This window comes from Sinohyriopsis cumingii, chromosome 12, assembly GCF_028554795.1.
Source record: "Sinohyriopsis cumingii isolate HCF-2022 chromosome 12, ASM2855479v2, whole genome shotgun sequence".
NCBI lineage: Eukaryota > Metazoa > Mollusca > Bivalvia > Unionida > Unionidae > Sinohyriopsis > Sinohyriopsis cumingii.
The window spans coordinates 95,091,875-95,115,908 of NC_142972.1; the positions used below are offsets into that span (position 1 = coordinate 95,091,875).

The window sequence follows — 24,034 nt, forward strand, 5'->3', positions numbered from 1 at the left end:
TGGACTATGGTTGCAGTGTTCTTGGTTCAGCTAGAAAGTTATACTTGGAGATGATTGATCCAATTCAGCATTAGGGTATAAGACTCGATCTGGGAGCATTTAAGACATCCTCATGTGATAAACTTCCCCCTGAAGCGACCGAACCACCTTTATCACATCGTAGATAAATGCTTTCGAACAATATGGTCTTAAATTAAGATCAAACCTTCTGAACCTTGCTTTTCCGGCTGTGTCAACCCAAAAAAACCAAAACCTTACAGGATATTAAACCAAACGAAATACGTTCCTTTGGCATTCGAATATGATCCAGCCCTGACAGTATAAACATTGATGTTTCTAATATTCAGAAAATGTATATCTCCTGTACACCTCCCTGGCTACTTTAGCAACCAAAATAACGTTTTTGATGAAAAGATCTTGTTATTGCCCCGACATGACTTTCACATACTTTGCGATTTGAAATTCGCGCAACGTCTCAATATTCTTTCCAAAACAAAACGTGTACGTCTTCGTTCTTTTACAAGCTTTAGGCGTTGCGGTTTGAAGCAAAAGCGTTTAATATTCTAACCCGAATTTGTTGGTGATCAAAATCTAAATTATATCAATTGTACATATATACCTGATGTTCCGCTAGAGGTCGATGTCGGCGATGTGGTTCGTGTGGTTGCCGTACTCTCGGTTGTTCGAGTAGAAGTGTTTGTCTGGATCTGTGTCGTTGTACTGATTATTGCTGTTGTAGTGCTTTCAGTAGTTGCAGACTGTGTGGTTGTGGCACTGGTCTCAGCTTCAGTACTCGTTGCAGTTGGAATCGAACATATTCCGTCTTCCGTCTTCCTCAACTCTTATTATGAACACCTCATCGAATTTAAAACTACACAAGAATGTATACTGATGAATCAAAAGATGAGGAAAAGGTTGCTTCAGGCTTCGTTAGTGGAAAAAGCATAACAAACGTTTGACTACCAATAGGCCTTGCTCTGCAATATTTCAATAGCAAACGTTTTTTTGTTTTTTTTTATTACATCAACCTTCCGTAGGGAGGAAGTAATCATTGCAATAATTATAATTGGTCATAATCATATAACCCACTAGCACTTGCTAAAAGGCAAACATCCACCAGAGTGTGTTTCTTGCAATGAACCAGCAGTCACTGTTAAGCATTTTATGATAGAGTGTTTCCATCTCCAACCTTTGTGCGAACAGTACTTCAGTGCGCACGACATGAGGAAACATTCTGATACAATAAACTTCTTTCTCTTGCATTTGAGCATTCCTGAAAAAAGCAAACATTTAACCTAAGATATAACTGGTATGCTATCACATTGAGTAGTTTAATTACTGTATATACTGTCTTTCAAACTCAGTACCTTTTCATATAAATCTTCATTGAAAAACGCCATTTATAATGCCCTTTGTTTGAGAAGTTTTATTTATTACCGCACCATCTTATCGTTTTGCTTTCAACTGTTTGATATTATTATCGCTGGCTGATAAGACACCTTATATACACTCTTGTTAATGCTACACATAACCATTTATATGGCAATAAATTGCCTAGTAGTGCTGGTGCACCATAAAGCTAAAAACATTCACTCATTCAAGCAATTATATTTTAAAAGTCATCTAGTGGAATCAATCTTGCAGTTGTGCTCAGTTTTATTTTGAGAGGAAATATTTATATAATTTATGTGTTGGGATTGAAAGGTGTTCATATATACTTTGTACAAAAACATTTAATGACATACTGCAATATAACATGGTGATGCTTCAAGACTGTTAACATATCAGCATATTCAATACTACTTGCACGACATCACACTCAATTCTATAATTATTTCGGACCACTATAATTTGGGATTTGATTTGGACATTTATGACGATTGGAGATAACATTTACAAGATTGAAAGTTTCTTTTATGTGCTCACATTGTATTCTACGGAATTGCATTGTCTGTTGTATGCTACAAAACTTCTTGTGCTCGTCCTTTTTTTTGCTGAGAATTTAATAGAATATAGTCTCATTAGTCATACGACGCTAAACAAGTTGTATCAGTGTCTGGACTGCTAACCAATATACATGTATGTGCCATGATTGTTTGTAATGTTCGTTTAATTTTTTACAAGCACAAAGTACTTACGTAGCAGACATAAAACATTAAATGAAATGATGCCAATAGAAATCAAGTGTATTATCCTTTTATTTTGAATATTTTCTAACGGATAATATAGGGAATGAAATATGTCCACATTACGTGAGTTCAAATATCTGGCTTTGATATAGAAATACAAAAGAAACATAGGTATTAGAGATAATGATTTTAGGAAAAGCGGAAATCATCATCCCCACCTATTTATGTAGGTTGTCATATGGTATAGTAATAAAGTAGCATATCTGCACATCAGTTTTTAAAACTCGACCTCGGGATGTAATACTTCGTGCCAGTTGCTCTGTCCTCGCCTACATGCGTGTAATGTGTCATATTTTCTCAATACATATTTTAGACAAATCCTGATGTAAAAAACAATAAACGTTGTAACAACTACAGGAGAATGACGTAAGAAAAAGTAAATAGACCTCAGATTAGGTGACTAATGCGCCAATAGGACAACTATTTTCTGCTTCGCCCCTTTTTGTTCCTCTTGAACGTAAATAATTCTTCGAATCGTATTAAATATAAACTAATATGAAAAATGATATTGTGGTTTGTAGAACCGCTTCTCTTGTATTATCTTTCATACTGGTCGGCCTGATGTTAGGATTATATGACTGGGTGGAACATGATTATGCATAGCTACGGCATTAATCCCCAGTACGGCACATTATGATAAGGGGAAACACAACAAACATGTTAACTGTATTACTAAATAGGTAAAGCAACGTTAACTCTAAATAGAAAATGCACACACCTACAATGTCATACATGTCAGGCAATAATTTCTATCAAATTGAAGGAAAGAAATTTATACCAAAATTGAAAAACAATTACTCTTTAAATTTAAAGCCATTCTTTACAGCCCAAATTTCCTACTGGTGGCTACTTAAGCCATGATTGACTGCAATGGTACAGTCAATGCAAGTATTAGGAATATATCGTACGTGTCATATATCCTTTTACCATCCTCCCTAGCAATCCTTGCACAGTATTGGATGTGGAATAGGGCCACTTGACATCCGATCGTACACCCGGTGTAAAAGAAAACATCAATAATAGGGCATGAAAAGACAATTTGGACATCCACAATGATAAGAAAACGTTAATGATGGGTCATGAAAAGAAAATTCAGACAATTTAGAACTCCATAATGTTTAGGAAACATTACTGATTGGGCATGTAAAGACAGTTCCGACATCCATAATGTATGGAAAACATTAATGATGTGGCATGAAAAGACAATTTGCACATCTATAATGCATGGAAAACATCATGATAGGTCATTGAACGACACTTCAGACATCCACAACGATTAGAAAACATTAATGATGAGACATGAAAAGACACTTTGGACATCCATAATGATTATAAAACAGTAATGATGGGTGATGAAAAAACAATTTAGACAATTTATAACTCCATATTGCTTCGGAAACTTTAATTATGGGGCAATACAATATGCATGGAAAGCATCAATGATGGGTCTTGAAAAGACATTGCAGACATCTACAATGTATGGAAAACATTAATGATGGGGCAAGAAGAAAAGACAATTAAGATATCGATAATGAATGGAAAACATTAATGATGGGGCAAGAAGAAAAGACAATTAAGTCATCGATAATGCATGGAAAACATTAATGATGGGGCAAGAAAAAACAATTAAGACATCGATAATGCATGGAAAACATTAATGATGGGGCAAGAAGAAAAGACAATTAAGACATCGATAATGCATGGAAATATTAATGATGGGACAAGAAAAGACAATTCAGACATCGATAATGCATGGAAAACATTAATGCTGGGGCATAACAAGTCAATTTAGACATCTATAATGCATGGAAACATTAATGATAGGGCATGAAAGACAATGCAGACGTCGACAATGCATGAAACCAATAATGATGGGGAATAAAAGGACCATTCAGGCATCCACAATGACTAGAAAACAGTAATGATAGGGGATGAAAAGATGATGCAAACATCTGCAACGATTAGAAAACATTAATGATGGGGATGAAAAGAAAATTCTTGCAATTTAAAACTCCATAATGTTTGCGAAACATTAAAGAAGGGGCATGAAAGACAATTCAGACATATGCATTGTATAGAAACGAAGAACCGGTTTTCTCTCTCCATCTCTCTCTCTCTCTCTCTCTCCATTTCCTTTTCATCTTGATTGTCGAGAGAGAACATTAACATTTTAGTACAAGAAGAATATTGTGCTTTTTCTTGCTTTTTAATTCCAAAAAAGATCGAAAAAGAAAAGAAATGTTTTTTTAAAAAAGTGAGATCAAACAAGGAAAGGAAAATGGAATACCCCTGTGTCAGTACCTGATACCCTTGAAAAGTAAATGATTGGTCCTTTTCAAACTAGTACAGTTCTCACTCTTGATGAAACAATATATCCCCAACATAAAATAAGGCTCTGTACATGACAGAATAGTTGATAAACAAACTTGGTTAATATAGTCTGAATCCTGAATTGGTATCTCATAAGCAGGATTGTTCCAAAATCACGTCGTAATGAACTAGTCAGCTACATGTAAGACCTAGTGATTCTCAGGCCTATGCCGGTTGGTTGTCCTTATCTCATCGCTGTTTTTGTAGCCGAATTGGTCTGAATATTAAGGAACGAAAACATACACTGACTCTCTTTACTTATTTCTGCCCTTCCAATCATTACTCTTCTGACTCTCCTATCACTTTTATCTTTCACCACACACCATCCGTTGCTTAATAGCCAAGCCCATGTGTGACTGGTCAGCATATTTATACTTCTACTCTTCCACACTAAGCCCTAACGAACTCTATTTGACTTAGAACTATGCCATATATATATATATAATGTAGTCAGCAACATCGTTATTGCTTACATCAACGCACAGTGTTGACAACAGCTTTCTTGGGCAAATAGGTTTGTTGTAATATTTGTTTCACTGATCTTCTGTTACAGTGATACAGATGTATGGACTATTACATGTGCTATCTCCCTGCTATTATTAGCACATGATTAATAGTTTGCCTAGATTGGACATCAGAAGACGTCACTGTCCTGTGCCATAAACATATACACGTATACTCCATACACAGAGCTAGGTGAAATTTGACCATATATATATAGTTCCCACATACAGATCTTGGTGACGTCATCCATAAATATATGGCTCCCAAACTATTCGAGTTAACATTTGTCAAACTTCGCACCTTCACAGAAGTCTACAACTCCCCGTGGCACTATTGTAATATATGCTCCAGTAGAAAACTGTTTTAAAGTAACAACAGTAGTACATTAAAAACTCAAATTTACCAGAAAAATGAGATTAAAAAAAAACTCACTTTAACATTCCTTAAGGTTTTCTTATATTTATTATAATTTTGATTGGGGAGAGATTTTGTCTCGAAAGCAAAAATAATAAAATTTGGGGAAAATCATGATGGTATTATAATAAAATTGCTTACTTGTTAGTAAAATTGCTTACTTGTTAGTAAAAAAATAGCCTAACAGATTTAGATTGTGACCCTTTTTTAAAAAAAATAAGTGGGAAATGTGCATATGCATCCATCATAACTCATTCCTCGATAATCATAGACAAAAGACAAAGTTACAGGAGACGATTTTGATTACAATTTATTATCATTGTTTACCATTATCATGATTATCTTTAAACAAACTAATTTATATAGGTCATATTGTGTTAAATATCAAGATTATGTTAAAGGATTGTTGGAAATTGACGTCTAAGTACACTTGCTTTTATTATCAGATTTAACATCATAGTAGTTTCATACATAACAAATGTTGTTTTTGAAGAATTTAATGACATGTTTAAGCACAAGATAGACTATACATGGAGACCAATATAACTGGTGGAGGAAGTACCCTGGGAAACCTTAGGAAGAACCATCGACCCAAGAGAACATGCAGACAAGCTATCTCAAGTACCCACGTTATCCGAGCGTGAGACTCAAATCCACGCAGAAAGAGGTGAGATGGCAGTGATCAGGAACGGTGAGTGCTTTAAACACTGACCACTCAGTGCCCCTTATGAAATATAAAGGACACTGATACAGCTATGAAATGTATTATAAAGGTATTTACAGTAGCAAAGAACCACCTAAGAAAATCGGTTACAACAGGTCCTCATGGAAATTGAGATTTCATTACAGTATTCTGAACAGTGTTAATGTCTGTCACATTGCCAACACATGTTTATTAGCTGACTGTTTAAGGCAGAGGTTGGTTTGCCTCATCGAAATAGTTTATGAGGACTTTGATGAGAACTTGACTAATTAAAAACAGGATAATTAGTGTAATAGATTTTTTTATGGCAAGTAACATTTTGTCATTGATTCATTCTCATGAGAACTGGGAGTTGTGTGTGTGATTTGGATTTTTTAACATAGCTTTAACACTTTATCAGTTATATTGCTAGAAATGGGAGTTTATGACTTTGACTTAAAACAGTGCATTATCAAAATATAATAAAATGCCCTTGAGATTTTGGAATTAATTGTCAAATGATTCTTTAGTTTGGAAATCCGTTGAGAACCCTGCCTCTGTGTGTAAGGAGGGCATACCTTGTCAAAACAGTAGCATAGTTGTTTCTATCTTGAGATTCCTTATCAATGATTTCTACAGAATCAAATGAATATTGCATAGTTTTAATTACATATGCAGTATTTAATGTGTTTTATGATTAGCTTTATTTGAATCTTAAATGGTGTTTATGAATTAAGTAGTTGTCCCATTGAAGGCCCCGTTAAGTGGTCACTAAAGAATTGAATTTTCAAAGCACTGGCTGCATATTTGTTTCTAAAATTAGAAATTAGTGCTTGAAAGATGGACTATTATAGCATCAAGGTTGCTAACTGACAAACACAACACTGTTAACCTAGTCTTACTGTGTAAGCTTTCGCCTCTGATGACTATAGTGGTACTGGGACTGGTAATTTTCTTACTTCCTGAACAAACCGTGCCGCTGGCCTAGTAGTTAGCGTGTCTGTCTCAGATGAAGGAGTTTCTGGGTTCGAACCCCGGCCGGTCATACGAAAGTCATGCAGCTGCCTCGCTAAGGAATCATCATTAAAACGTTATAGCTAGAACTGGTTGGCCGGGTGTCAGGATAATGTGACTGCATGGTCGGTCTTAGTATGATGGGACCAATTGTAAGTTCAATATCATAAAAAATTAAGTTCAACATCATATAAATTTTGTTTTATGATCCGAATTGGGCCCCACATTTGCTAAGTCCATTGATGTGTGACTGAGTGCGACAAGATGCTACATGTCTGCATCATAATGCCTGTTGCTAGACATCACTATAAACTTTCTCACTGAAGACATCATTGCGATTTGACTGAAAATATTTTAAAGCTACATACAAAATTCAAATCACGCTCACATTTCCTGAATAATATCTACTGCATACATGTTCCGTTGTCTAATTGCTTTGGGCATTCTAAAATTACCTTTATGCCTTTTTACATCTGGAAGTATATCCAGATAGAATCAAGTAAGTTTATTTTTTTTATTTTTGGACCACCAAGAATTATTAATCACTTTGTTAAAAGAACTTAGTTCACACATATTAGTCATATCTCTGCTTCCATAACTCTTCAATCTAATGAAATGATGGTCAACACATTTTGAAGAAAAAATACCTGATTTTACCTGTACATACTTCTGCATGGAGAAAGACATCATAGTAAATTGTATACGACTAACATAGTTAGAATCAAATCTGAGCAGTTTTATCAACATGGACTGTATGAGAGAGATTCTTGAAAACTTGTCCTGACTGCTGATAGGTTATGCTATAGATCAGTGATTGTTCAGGCAGTACATGGACCCTCCACCAGTATGTATCAGGGGTTGTTTCCTAAATGTTATGACTGACTGGTACACTAGTAGCAGTTTCTTATAATGTTTATAACTTCTGTAGTAAAATTCATAGTATAAACGTGAATGGGTTGTTGATGCAACCAAATACTGGTTATCCTGACTCCTTGGAAGATATCAACATTGGGCTTGATAAATGGTCTTATAAATATTGAAATGATGTAAAGCACAAAGTTTAAGTATAAATTACATTCGGCTTCAATTCCAGTTAATTGGTTTAAATATAATCACTTTGATTTTAATGACCTCATTTTACATGCTGATAATTTTTTCTTCCCATTGCAATCCATTATTTCTCATTATTGTTAAAAATAGCTGGAAGGATGATGTTGTCATTGTGCTATCAAACGTCTGTCTGATTATTCTACAGTTTTGTGTGATCCATTCATATGTCCATTTACTGACATTTAAAAAAGATATTTATTATAAATAGACAGAGTGTCATGCACAGCGAAATATTTTCTGTCTGATGTGTTATACGTATCAAATGAAAAGATTGTTTAGCTTCTTGAAATATGATGATGAAACTACATGCAAATGTACATTATGGCTCACCATTTTCACATATTTCATAAGTCCCAAGTTTAAAGGTCAGATCATAGCAAGATATAAGACATATGCTCTTAAGATAAGTAACAGAAAAAAGTAAAAGGCAGTAAGCTTTGTGAAATTCAACAAATAATTTATGTCCCTAGAATACAAAGTGAAAATATAATTAAAAGGAACTGATTTTATTATGAATTAAATCCCAAATAATCCTATAATTACAAACACAACTCATAATCATTTAAATGCCTGAATAACATAAATCCAAAACTGATGGTGTTACTGTGCCTGTAGTAGCTTGTTGAGTGTCAACGTTGAAACAGCCTTTTGTTGAATCATAGTAGTTCAATTCCAGATTTGACTTCACTATGTTTTCCAGTGACTGTCTCAATCCAAGATTATTGTCAGAGCACTTTTGTATTTCCAGAGAAAATAATCACTTCAATTCAACAATTTGTAGAAAAAGATTCCAGCCCGGAATAAAGTACTGAACACAACTATTAATTCAACTTAAAAGGGCTAGAGCTTAAAGCATGACTGAAAAATCCTCTCATTTACAAGATTACATAGTACTCTACTTGACCTCAGGTCACTATTAGCATTTTCTAAAACAAAACCTAATACCTAATTGACAATAACCTTCTAGAATGATCCTGATGCTTAAAAAATAAAAATGTTAGTTATTATTAGAAAGCAGAACCTGGACTATGTGAATTAAACTAAGGGATTTTCAAAACGACCCAATCAAACATATTTACTTCTTCTGTTAATAATGATCCTGATATTAAGCCTATACACATAAATAATATTTTAGCTATATATTATTTGTTAACAAAATAAAATTTAAGCAAAAGTCAGTTCAGGTCAAGCAGAAGATGAACTCAATTTTAGACAAGGACAAATTCATCATACAATGTTACATTACAATAGCATGTAATGAAATACAAAGTTAAAAAGCCAACAAGCATTGCAAATTAAATTTACATGACAGCATAATTTTTGAAGATAATATATTAAACTTCTTGCCCCTGGTGTGTAGCACTTGAAATAAATTGATGTTCAATGCTTTAAAAAACCCAGATGTGATCAGAACAAACACTAAGGCAATGAATTCATTTCTTGACGGTTACCACAAACAATTATTTGTAAGAACCCTTGATAATCTGTATTGGAAGACGAGCTCATGTATTAAGGATATCCACTTAGCAACATCTAGAAATTGAAATTATATGATTATAACATGTTAATTGAATGAATCATACTAGATTGCTTGGACCTGTTGGTGTATCAAAATAATTAGAAATATATTTATTACATACTACGTTCACATGAAAATAAAGAAATCACTGTTAATGCTAACATCTGTACATTCAATATTGTTTAACAAAAAATGATGATGACTATATCCCACGATATTAAACTGAGTTCATCTTATATCAAAACTAACTGTTCCAGTATATCTAAGTCATACTTAGTTAATGGCGCATTATTCCATTTTTGATTTGATATTTTGCTATCGATGTTAACAATTAAACTTGTTTACCTTTTTTACTGGCTACAACTCATAAACGTTATGGCTTTGATACTGAGGTTAAAACTTTTACATTTACTGTTCTTGTAGGTGATATTCACTGGTAGCTGTTGATGTTAAAACAAATTAATAGTATGCTACAATGATATATTTGTCAGTGTGCACTCAAGACACTAATGTTAATGTTTCCTATTGTCAGTATTGGTTTCTTTACATTGCTTAGAGTTGTTCCATTTAAACATACATGGTACCCAGGGAAGGCAGTGTTATAAAACTATATACCACGGGACATTGATTTCACAGAGTTCATATTAAAATGAAAATAAATTTCTAAATTGCATCTTTGGGTGAGTAACCACTTTAAAAGTGCCTTCCCTGGATTTCATGTATGTTTAATGGAACAGCTCTTGCATGGTAAACAGGTGAACAATTCATATTTCAAATGGTATCAATGTTTGGGGAATGTAAGATCTGAAAGTAAAAGAGAATATTTTATTTTAAGTAAAAACACAAGTCAAAGGTGAAAACAAAAAGGAAGAAAATAACTAGAATATAATGATATATGGAGAGGAAGGCAGCTGTAGAAAGACAACTGGAACAATTTATAAGAACTGATTCACTACAAGGAAGAGGCAAAGATGAAGTAACATATTATGGAAAGGTGTCCATAGAGCCAGATTAATGGGACATTGCATACCTTAAATGCACATTTAGTACAATTTTATTGCCCAACCTAAGTAGGTCTGAATATTCTGAAGGTAAAACCTATTAATCATCTTTCAGATGAATCTGTTTATGCAACTGTCCTGATTGTCAGATGTTTAAAATGTTAATCGATGAGAATATGTCACATACATATTCTTGACTTGTATGATGTACCTGTTTTAAGTGTGTTCAAAGGTATGCTGCACACATCTCATTTTTATCATTCTTTTGGACTTTGGGGAAAAATCTAACTGGAATTATAGCGCAGATAAATTCTTTCTCTGAATCTGTAAAGATGAAATTATTTTAGTTACTCAAATACATTTACACTTTACAAAGGAAATTGTTTTGTTTCTTTGTGTTCTTTCCAAACACAAATTGAGAGTGTGCGTTTCTTCAAGTTTGGAAGGAACAAACTTATCTGATTATAATAGAGATTGTCCATGCAGACAGTGATGATAAATAAGATGATGTTTTCATGTAACAATGCAGCAGTATTACATCTGTCTTCCTTTGATGCCATTTTTAGCTGGAAGTTAATGTCCTCTCGTTGATCTATCAACACCCTTTGATAACCCCCAATGGTACAGTTTTTTTTACCTCCTTTCACTTTAATACCAATGAAACCAACCTTTTGAATGTTGTTCATGAGTGGACCCAATATACGGGCTGTGGCCAGTTTCTTGTATTTATTCTATAATGGCATACATATTGACTGAAATGACTTTATTTGGGTTGCATCTTTTATATTAAACATTTGTGTGGAGATGAACATTTACTGTATGCAGTGAAATATGTATCATATTTATACACGCATATCTGGCTCAATTAAATTATAATGCATTTTAACCATTTAATGTTTTCCTTTTTCTTTTCAACTTCCTACTGTTATTTATTTTTAATTCTTTGGCTTCAAACATTATTGGATAGGTGGCGACAGCTGCTCAGTAGGTGGATCACTGCCTTTCCTAATCAAAAGATTATGAGTTAACTACACTGGAGACGAAAAACAAAGCCTGACTATACATCCTGAATAAGAACACTGTGCTGTGACCAGATTTTTTCTCAGATACAGGTAATGTACCTGATCATAAAAGAATCTGAGAACCTCCTGTGTCCTTTAATATTTTAAACGGGATAGGTTTGTTAGAATTGCCCACAGGTGATATAGAACCTTTCAACAGAAATGGCTTATAATTTTCAATAATAAAATCAGACTGGTTTGTTTGATCCGACCAATTTATAACATTCAGTTCAGGACTTTGACCATGATTTCTTAAAATAGGAACCGTTGGAAAGTCTGTCTTTATTACGTTGCTTATGTTTCAATATTTAGCAATCAGAAATAGCATGCACTTTCATGTTCCAATATAGGTCTATCCAGTTTCCATTTTGAAATTCCTAACCTGTGATGATAAATGTCAGGTAACAATTCATCACCACTCAATATACATTCTTAACCACATCATAATTAATACTATGTTGCAATGAAAATGAAGTGTAGATTTAATTAGTTTTGCCAGTAAGTACACTTTGTACAAATATATTTCAATGCTCTCTTGGCCATATTGATCTACTTCCTCTTCTCTAACAATTGATACTAACCGATTATTTTTATGATAGCATCAAAACATAAGCGTGCATGTAAAGGAGGGGACGCTTTTCACTTTTCAGCTCTAATGTTTAAATCTAAATTGCATTTCTCCTTTTTTCTTTTCTCTCTGCCTTTTCATCTCTTCTATTGTATTTCCATTTGCCTATAAACCACTCCGGTGGCCTAGTGGCTAGAGCGTTAGTCCAAGATGGGAGATTTTGCTGGTTCGAACCCTGACCGAGTCATACCAAAGATATGAAAATGGTACAGCTTTCTGCGCTGGGTGCTCAGCATTAAGAGTTTAATGCTGGCACTTGCTATAGTGGTGTTAGGATAATGTGTCTCGATAAAACAGCAGCAATGATATGACTGTAAAATTGTAAAAGTATGATAAATATCCAAATCGCACACACACACACAGACACACACACACACACACTCCATTTGCATATCTTCCCTCCCTCCCTCTCTCTCTCTCTCTCTTTCTCTCTCTCTCTCTCACTCTCTCTCTCTTTATCTCTCTCCTCTTTCTGAAATTGCGGTTGTCTTTCTCTTCTTCAAATGAATTTCAGTAGCGATGCAAATTCCAAAATTGAACTTGATAGGTAAATAGCCTAGAATGTGTTAATGTGCCAACAGTCATCATGTATCGGGGTGATATAATCCAAAACGTCTTAAATCAGTTCAGTACATTTCCAAAATAGTGATTTAGTCTTTATAGTAAGAATGAGTACCTTTAAATTCCAGTGAATAATTTAAAGAAATGAATTCTTTCAAATATTAATTGAAATGTAACCTACATTGGGTCCTCAGAAACTGCTGTTAAGACATGCACTAATAACGTTCTGTTACTTCTCCCACTGTAACAAAAAAGCAAAATTGTAATAACAGAACCAGAATGAAGGCTATTTTGAGAATATTTTAAGTTTTAAACAAGGTCATGTATGTGCTAAAACTTCATATAAGAACATGTAATGCAGCAAGTACACTTGGAATTCCCAAGAGGTACATGTGTGTCTTAAATTAAAACTCTAGTAAAGGTTTATCTCGAGTAATATTTATCTTAATATATAATCTAAAATCATAGATACGTATTAGTTATGGATTATATTGTTTACACAAAAATAAGAGTTTTGTCAGGTAGGTATTAAACTCAATTAATGACCAAGGTCAATAACACAATTTAGAGATACGTAACAAATAATCATAAAGGCAAACAAATACAAATTAAATATATACCACAAGCGTTGTTAATTGGTTTTAAAGTTGTGTTTTTATATGTCAGCGGTATCTAGAGTCTTGGCTGCTTCCCACATTTGTATTGAGAGATAAAATCCTTGCATTGTACCACCTGTATAATACGTACCAGGACAAACCACCACCAGTTTTGATTTTATTGCAAAGAACCGTTGTAACAATGGATCCTTTGAGAACAATTAAAACGAATGTAAAGTTTACAGCATTATCGGGTTATCCTGCTACCATTGGTCTTGAGATGTATTTCAAACTTAAATAGAGTATGTCTTTAATCAAGGATAGCTGAAAAAGTGAATATAAATTTACAACTGTACAGAACTCCGCTCCCATCGTTAGTCCAAGATATTCACATGCACGATCACTTTAAATGAACTGTGCTCATTGGATTTATCATACAAAAATGTGAAGATAACATTGTAAAGAAGCATTGTCTGCTGCTACGACTCGACCTTGAGGATTGCCATGAATGTTTGCCACACGTAGTCTAACTGGTTCTAAATGAAAATGATACCACTTAAACATTCAACATGGCCAACACAGCATCCATCTTGACAATATTATTCTCGCTACTTATGAGTGGATAGTCGCACCAATACGAGGTTCTAACCAACAGACTTCATGAAATATCTTTGTCCAAAATTAAAACGGTGCCATTCTGATGTTAAGTGTGGCCACCATGGTAGGCATCTTGAAAATCGTTTTCCACCCCAAAATAGGAAGTTATACAGCCAGAAACACGAATAAAGTCGAATCTGTTCTAAACAAAAATGGTGATGATATGATGTCTAATATGGATTTCACAGTGATGTTTTGGTCCTATTAATTTGATATTCTTGGAGGAGAGATCATGAACTTTTCACGATATCTGATCTGAAACTGTTTCAATCCAATATATTACATGTAAACAATTGAATATTGATAATGTCAGATGTTCACAAAGTAGGAATAAAAATAACTGAATTTGATTTTATGTTCTTCCCCTCACCTATCTCGTACAATTGCTATAGTTGTAAATCTCGTCATCAGTTACTAGCACAAGTCATCAATTTGATGCAAAATATAATACACACTCGTATTATTGTTATTAAGACTTTCAGAATCTACTTGCCTGATGCCAGGAAGAAGTTCATATTAGTCTCGGGCATTATTTCGCAGGAAAGTCAAAACATAAATAAGAGAGGTCGCGTAGAGTTAGCATTTCTTTATGATTTGCAATTTTCATATTTTGTGATCTCCCCAAAGTACATATATCATCATCTTTGTGTATAATTACATATACCGCAATCTTCTTTTACAGAATGGTCCATTGTTTATATAATCAGTCTATCCCTGTTAAAGTGTTCAATTCCCATATTGTAATCCGTGCCATAACATGAATATTTGAAGCAAGTTTTGACAACAGGTACTGTATATTTATGTTTGACCTTGTCAGTTATGCATATATAAATTAAACATAACATGGCTTTGATAGTGTTGGTATAAAGCAATTTTATATAACAATAATGTTGTAATATCAATTTGTGATCCGCCCTTAAAGCAAAAATATGCATATATAAACATTCTTGCACCGGCTCCGTTGCTATTGTGTTCTGTCCACTTACCAATCACTAGTTACGTATCAAAATAACGATAAAAATATTGATAATCCCCGTTTTCTAAATGAATACACGTTTTCATTGCAATCCTTTCTGCTTTCCGCACCCAGAAGCCTGGAGTGAGAGAGATAAAGACTTTGGGAGGCACTAACCACTAGTCCACCGGGGCGGTCCATACAGTTGTATATAAAATATTTAGTTGTTGTTTCGTAAACCTATTATAATGTTCTAAAGTCGAGTATTATTAATTAAATATGAAAATGTCCCCCACCCCCACCTCTCTCTCTCTCTCTCTCTCTCTCTCTCTCTCTCTCTCTGTCTCGACCATAGTAGCAAGATACGGGAGAAAATCTATGAAAAGACGATCTAACAGGAGGAGTTTCGTTTTGTGTCATCCCAAGATGCTTATGGACTAATGAATGATGGTAAATGTTAATTCAAGCCGATCAAACGGTGAGAGAGAGACAGAGAGAGGGACACAGAGAGAGCTTATGGTTGTTAGTACAGTTATTAAAGAAGAATAATGGTCAACTGTAAATACATTAAAATATTTTAATTACGTCTTGTTTGTTCATCATTTCGCATGTTTCTAGTCCCCACTAATTTCTATATGCTAGTCCTTGAAGGGCTCAGCGTTCATGTCAATGATTGAGCTAGTCATGTGTTTGTAGTGCTCTGCTTTCTTCATTAATACCATTTTTCAATTTTAAATCATAAATGTTTCTTATATTAATTGTGACAATGTAGACAGTAGAAACTCAGAAAGAAAACACTCAGCTTATAAAACTGCTAGGGTAATTTTAAATAACAACAGAAGGCACATACTGCATTTTGTAGTGGATACGCTTGGTAAGGATGCGAGTAATCATTCGCTCGGTCAATACACAGTTGACTGGTATCAATCTTAAACTCCATTCACAGTGCAAACCCATGTATTAGCAGGTGATATAAATATAATATATGTACAGTATGTACGCTGTGTCAGTTATAAACCACTCGTATTCATTTTTCATTGAAAGGATGTTCGACAAGCCTCTTTTTATTTAAATGAAAAATGTATAAATTTCGTGGTACGCGGACTTCAAGCCCTAACACAACCATGGAAAGATTGCGGGCTGATGCCGAGATTCTTGACCCTAAACAACCGGCTTTTCAGAGATTATTTTGATGTATGTCGCCTATTTATAGTAGTTAGGTAATACTTGTACATGTTAATAATGTAAATCGTGTGAGATTTATTTTACAGGCATGCTTAATAAAGAACGTATCCATAATTATTATATCCATTTATATTTCTTTAAATGCCCAATCAATCAACTTAAACACTACCAAACCATCGGTGTTTATCATATCTTGTGTGATTGTTTACATGAAAATTACAGAAGACTGATAACTATCTCTTGTTTGAAAAAGAAGTAAACGAATTAAGATAAGTGTATGTAACTCCTTCTCAAAAGTCAGCTCGTCAGAGAGAGTTTAAATGCATGTCGCCGACTTCGTGGTGACTAGATGATTATTGTTAAGCAAATGGATAAGTCAGTGTTCTCAACTCATTTTGTTTTAACAATAAAATAGTATTCCATATAGTTTAGCTTTCATTACTGTACATGTTCATCTCGTAGCATATACAATAGTAGAAATGTGAATTTAATAACGGTATATGATTTTAAGGCATAAACAAAATAAAAATTAACTGTTAAACGAATTGAACGCAATGTCCTTAACCTCCCGTTTTAGTTTGCCTAATAATTAAACTTTAGTTGTGGTATATTGTCATATAATGAGTCAAGCGCATATTTCCCAAACGCAGCTTCAGTTCCAGTGAATTTGCATTGGGAAAACTGAATAATAACATTAGTGTTTCTTTGGTGTCAACTTAAATTTTTAGAAATCACATTTTTTATTTTAATAGATGATTTGACAATTTGTATATGTTTGATATTCTTAAGTTTTTATTTTACACTATCTAGACTTGATGCATATTTTTATAAAATGTTATTTCACACTTCCCAAATGGATGATAATTTTTGATTGTGTCAATAAAAGAGGTTACAAAGTTGCAAAACAGTGCCGAAGGGTTTGTTTTTTTGAAAATAACTTATATTTAATACGATTTGTACATTTAAGCTCGTGTATATGTCTGTATATAGTTATAATTATATAGTTTCATAATTTTTAAAGAAGTATACGGCAAAAATGAAGTGATACAGATATTGTCTGGCTTACAGTTAAGCTTACTTTCAAATTTCTAACATAAACTTTCATTCCTTCTTAAGGTCCTCAAACTGTAGTCATATGTCAAGGTCTCACAAGTATATAAATACGCGTATGTGTGAGTGTGTGTGTGTGTATACTCATATTGAATAACCGTACATACGTGGAGTACTAAATTTTGTTCTATTTTTGGGCCAGATAGACCATGAATTTCATGCCGAATTAAGAAATATGTAACAAGTTCATAATTACATATTTAAAGTGCCCCCATTCCCATATCTGAATGTGAGGCATCACTAACTTGTGTGTCAGATTTAATAACAGTGGTATATTAAGTGTTGAAAAATATACGTTGTGATATGTTCATAAAACATGACAAACAGTGGAAATGGACTGATCATGCTTTTTATACAATTAGACGATCTGCATTAATGGATTATGTTGCTATAGTAAAAGCAAAAGCAAATGTATGCAGTCTTATACAATTATGAAACGTCTGAAAATGCAACAGCATGAAAGTTCAAAGAAATGAAATGTTAATCAGTGTGTTCCCTTGTAAAGAACTCATAATCTTGAATTTCTTTAATCTTAGCCAGAGTGTGTACCTTTGTTAAGCAAATGAACTCTTGAGTGTCATTGATATCACTTAATCAGTGTCTGTCTTTGTAAGCCAAATGTACTCTTTAATTTCATTAGTCTTTATTAAGCATAGTACACCTTTGTTAAGCACATATGCACTTGAATTTCATTGGTCTATTTATAAGAGTGTGTTTTTTTAAGAACAATTACTCTCGAATGTAATTGATCTATAGTAACCAGAGGGCTTGCATTTTTAGACACATGCAATCTTGAATTGCATTAGACTTTTAACCAGAATGTCAAAGAGCTGAAATGTTAATTTTGTATACATGAACAGTTGTTAACAGGTGACAAGAAAGAATTGTTTATTAGGCCAAAAGGTGTGGTTAAGTTGAAATTGAATGACTTAGATGAATGGATAAGACAGGCGTGGGAGGAGAGAAGACGTTGTGATAAAATGACAACCCCACCAGTGGAGCAAAGTCCCGAGATAGAGACAATCGGAAATTGAACAAGTGATGTTTCAGCCATTCCAGGGTTTAATAACAATGACATTTACAATTACCTGGTACTTACTATTAAATGCGAACATGAGCTGAGATCGAAAGTCCAAATAGAAGATAGACATGTACATCCCTTGGAGTCTAGGAATATTTTAGAGTAATGCGGCCACTGTATCGTCAGATGCAAAGTGATTCCATCCATTCCCAAATCACAATAGAGACAAAACCCTGACTATAATATATGGGTTTGTTTGTCATAAATCGCTGTGAATGTACACTCAGCCGACTGGAATTGTACAGCAGGGTAAGTGATTTGTCTACGTTATTAAAAGTCAAATCAGAGCATGGATTACGACAGCAACAAAATGCTACATTTAATCTGATGGCTAACTGGAGTTAAAATATGTTAACAAATAAGAACAAAATCAAATAATAATTAGATACTGCTTTTATCATGGGGTAGGGGAAGGAATATTCTCTCTCTCTCTCTCTCTCTCTCTCTCTCTCTCTCTCGTGTAATTTATTTGGGACATATGCATGGAATGCTTCTTCTTATTGTAATATCGTTAAAAATACCTACCGAAATATTAAATGTCCTGTTGGAAAATTCATGACAAATTGTTGAAGTTCGTTGGTCATTTCTCTCCCACAAAATGCTGACATAAATTCCTGTTCGATCCGTAACCTGTGAAGTGGAAATCTGCCCTCACTAATTTGAAACGTTTTATCCAAATATTTCGTCTTGTTGGACACGAAAGAATGTACAAACAAGCTTAATGATAAAAACCTAGTAAAATGTGGTAATAGTAAATGTACACATCAGTAAATAACCATCCATAACAGTTTTATCCATATAATTCAAATTAATTTCTCTTCATTCGTTAGAACAGCAGATTTCGTCATCATAACACAAACCGTTATGTAGATCAAAGTTTTCTTTGATTAGCCTCTTAACTGCAAGGGATTACATAGACCGATCTTCGCCATCCAAGAGCATTCGATTCTATATATAATGATATAAGGTAGAGTGTTATAACGGGTCATGCCAGTGGTATATTATTATGATCACTATTTTAATATATATGTATATATATATATTTATATTTTGCAGAATTCTTTGTTATTATTTACTACCCATTTCGTTCTTCCAAAGCAAAATCGTGTCCATTATGGAAATCCCTTGCTTGACATATGACACTGACCTTTAAAAACAGCTGACGAAACAGTTTGTCCAGGCGAAAAGCAATAATTTCCGAAGAAGGTCTTCTGAAACCTGCCATATCTCTTCTTCGGCAAAACGGTTGAGTTTGAAGTGCAGGAAGATATGTGCAGTTACATTGTTTTAACTTCTAATTGTCGATCACGGAAATCACGGGGTTTATATAGAAAAACTTCACATCAAATGATCTGGAAATCGTGAAGCGAAACTAGTGAGCATAACTTATCGATGTGTAAAAAAATTCAGATCAGCATCACATGGCCGCTTACGTTTAATCAAAACGTAGAAGACGTGGTCAACTTATAAAAATTGGGATTACATAATAATACAAAAGTTTTTAAACATCGAGCCTATTAACATTCCGGCAACAAAAACCCAGAAAGCTATAAAAAAGTGACAAATTTGAATGTCTTTTGCATGCAACTTAAAGCATAATATATTTATTTTCCTAAATGTAAGGGAAACATAAAAATAATTTACATTATAAATATTTTTAACAGGCCAATAATTTTAATTTAGCTTTTCAGTTCAGCGAAATGTTTCCACATATGTGAATTACGTTTAGAAGAATCATTTTACATCGATGTAATAACATTTTATTGACTTGAAATTAATTCGTATTTAATTCATAATTTAGGCGTCACATACAACGAAGAGACATTTTGTCAATAAATGGTCTTAACTCCACGTTTTCTGTCCTCAACGACTGCGATATTATCTTCATGGTATTAAATCTCTGTAACTGATTGAATATGTGGCTGCATACATATGCAAGTTTATCTAGGTGAATGTAGGAAATTAAGACAGACGGCAAAACAAATCTTATGAATCTGTCTTGTGATATCAAATATGTTTTTTAATCATCACATACTTTTTAATCCAATGCCTATGGAAATAGTGATATTTGCTGTGTGATTTGTGGCATAAATTTATTCAACGCGCAACTGACAATGTTTGACTGATACATGTTTGATATAACATCTGTCAATCTGTGTATTGTGAATGTTTTTATCTTTGTTTCCTTGCTATCATTTTTATGCGTTTTCGCCCAAACAGTATTAGTTCTTCAAATGCTAAATCAGGTAGCGAGTGTTGAAGACACTTCGCAATGAAAGAAACTAATTCTACCATCATCCTGAATTCCTGGGTTACATGTGCAACAACAACACAATAAGAAACAAAACGAAACATCAATAAAACTTATTTTACACAGATTACAATGATAAATGTGGATTTTGAAGGACAAAATTTATATGCAACAGAGATATGGCTTTAGATGTGTGGAAACGTAAAAAGCAAAACTATGTCTACTTAATCTACGGGGAAACTCTTTTATAATATCAAACAGTCTCATCAGGGCAGGAACTCAAGTTTACTTGTGAAATCCTATTTCAAATAAAACAACGATTTTCACGGCAATAAAATGTTTATTCATATGTGAAACAACTTTGGAAGAATCATTTCTCTCTGATGGAATAACATTCCGCTGACGTGAAGTTATTGTATATTTAATTAATAAGACAAGAGCAAGATACAACTAGAAGACACATTTTCAACTAAAGAAAGAAGACAAAACAGAAGCTAAAAAGCTGCGAAGTCTGAAAATCATCGCATTAGTCATTTCTGTTACACGCGGTCTTCTCCATCCATATATGAAACTTTGATAAAGTTCAGGATCGGGTGAATTGTCAGTAACATATCGAATAAAACACCTTAAGAAAACGTTCTACTTGTCCAACATTCAGATACATTTTACTGTGCAGATATGTCGGGGCTATTACGATGGATTCTCCTCAAGTAATGGAATTAAATTACCTGGCCTTTAACGTTGATAATGTTTTTGTTTATTCAGGGTTTCAGCAGCTACAGTAATTATTCTATCACAAACAAGATTCAACGACGGATGAATCACAAATTGCCCCTCCTTATTCGACCATGTTGCTCTTGTGTTATTCTCAATCAGATTTGTAACCGTTGTCCCGGCATGTGATATATCTGTCTGTTTCTCCATCAAAATCAATACTTTTCTATGTTTTTCAATCGCAACTGAACATTCGTTCTGGCTCCATGGCGATTGAATGAAACCTGATGTTATAATGGGAACTACCACTAAACATTTATCGATGCATCTGTGTATTTCATCTATGATGAGCATACCAGGTATGAAATTTTCCATTCCAGTGCAAAGAACTTCCTTGTCTGTATTCAGTCTTTTCTGTATGGAGGTCCTAAGAGCTGGTAATATATTATTTTCAACAACATCGTAATCATGACTGGAGTAGGGAATAAATGCCACGTACCTGAAATTATGATAACGGTTTCTAATCTCCCTCTTTAGAATTTCAATATTTTGAGCCTTGCGACGATTTAAGTGAATCTTACGAACCACAAGAGTTACAATGCTGAAAATCACAATGACGGAAAGAATTGATGAAATACCTTTGATAACAAGGGCAGGAAGCAGACAATCAAATGCAACGCTTTCGTGTAACTTCCTGTAAAGGAGAGAGTTCCTATTTCCATAATTACAAACCAAACTTTCCGAATTGACGAATCGTATTTTTGTATTGACAGCCCATTTCAGAAAGCCTTCATTTTCACACCTGCAGTCGATGGGATTTTCAGATAAATCAATCGTTAGGTATTGTGGAATAGTCTTACATTTGACTTCAAGACATAAACTCAGTGTTGATATTGTTACCATATTTATACCTTTCTGTAATACTTTTCCTATCAAGCGACTGCAAAATAAGATTATTATTTAAGAAGCTAAGTGTGCTTCCGTTGTTGTTTGCTTGATATGAATAAAGTACTTCCAATGTTTGATACATACTAGAAAACAGACCTCCTAGCCGATTTTTACCTAAATCTATGATCTTCAAGTTCAAGAAATGTCTAAAGTTGATACTAAATTCGTTAATGTCATTGTCTCTTAAATCAAGAAGCAGCAATCTGGTATTAGAAATGAGGAAGTTGTTTGGAATAAAACTAAGTTGGTTATTTCGAAGATATATTATTTCCAGCATCAAGTTCTTCCGCAGTAAGTTATTGAAATCACCCATATGTTGCATTTTATACAACTGGTTTTCAGACATGTCCAAGACCTTCAGTGCTGAGAAACTACTTACCACTGATAGTGATATGTACTCCATACCGTTCTTGGAAATGTTGAACTTTACCAGTCCAAGGAAACACTCTACTCCTGTCATTGTCACATTGAAATGAGAAAGTCTGTTATTGCTAAAATCGAGGACTTCCAAACGATTACAATAGCTACAATTAGTATATTGTTCTTCAAACTGTAAGCGTATTTCTCCTTTAGATAAGAAAACATTTTCAAAAAATAAGTATTTCAGTTTTGGAGGCAAACTACATTTGTGAATGTAGACTATGTTTACCCTAGAAATCGTTATGTACGTTTGACATCCAGAAAAATCTGCCACCTCAAGATTTGGGAGGTGACATACGATTTGAACGATACTATACCAAGTACGTTTGGAATGTGATACATTGACATATCTCAAATTGTATAATGCATCGTGTGAGCTTTCATTTGAAGAAATTCAAGCTATATTGGCATAACTGACATCAAGTTATAGAAGCGTTTTTCCTTCAAGAGCATTCATAAAGTTTTTACCGATGAAACCAGCTTCATGAACTTCTGTTTGAAGCTGCTGTAATGACAAATTCTTCAATTTATTGACCTTTCCTTTCAGAGCATTTTCGACAGCAGATGATCTCAATATGACGTTTCCAACGAGATATAATGCTTCAAGATAAGGGGTAGAATAAAATAATGCAGGATCAATAAACTGAAGAGTGTAGCATTCTGATATCGATAACGATCTCAAGTTGTTCAGTCCATTCAAAAAGGATTTATCAATTGAACTTATACGTGTGAACATATGAAGGGAAAGTTCCGATACATTCGTCCAACTGATATCTTGGAAAAGACCATTAGGAAAGGACTCTTTGATATCCCTCGTTCCAATAAGCGTTACTTTCTGTACAACGAATGGCAAGTAAGGTTGAAAATCTTCTATCTGTGATATATTTGTACATATATAAGACGTGCCCTCCAAATTACACGACCTTGATTCACTCATTCCAATAGTAAGAACAATTAGAAGACCAATTGAACATAAAATATTTTCTCGCAACATTTCGGAATCGAAATCTTATTCCCTAATAATAAGGATGAAATCCGTAATGTCTTCTAATAGTTAGGGTCCA

At 33.8% G+C, this 24,034-nt stretch overlaps 1 protein-coding gene across 7 annotated transcripts in view; it reads right to left on the bottom strand.

Annotated features, from left to right (window-relative positions):
• Positions 1–24,034, bottom strand: part of LOC149787015 (uncharacterized) — a 57,620-nt gene that overhangs the window by 3,071 nt on the left and 30,515 nt on the right. For 2 of the 7 annotated variants that reach the window (XR_016425071.1, XR_016425070.1), the window contains exons 3-6: positions 19,785–19,989; positions 19,163–19,267; positions 13,235–13,294; positions 620–1,273 (exon numbers count right to left, since the gene is read on the bottom strand). Coding sequence is in view for 1 of the 7 variants with exons in the window: in XM_089977559.1 (XP_089833685.1) it covers positions 1,099–1,273; positions 13,235–13,294; positions 19,163–19,245 (318 nt within the window). In the remaining 6 variants the exon portion in view is untranslated. Of the gene's footprint in view, positions 1–618; positions 1,274–13,234; positions 13,295–19,162; positions 19,268–19,784; positions 19,990–24,034 lie in introns of those variants that run through there. The other 5 variants (XR_016425073.1, XR_016425072.1, XM_089977559.1 and 2 more) reach the window with 4 other exon arrangements.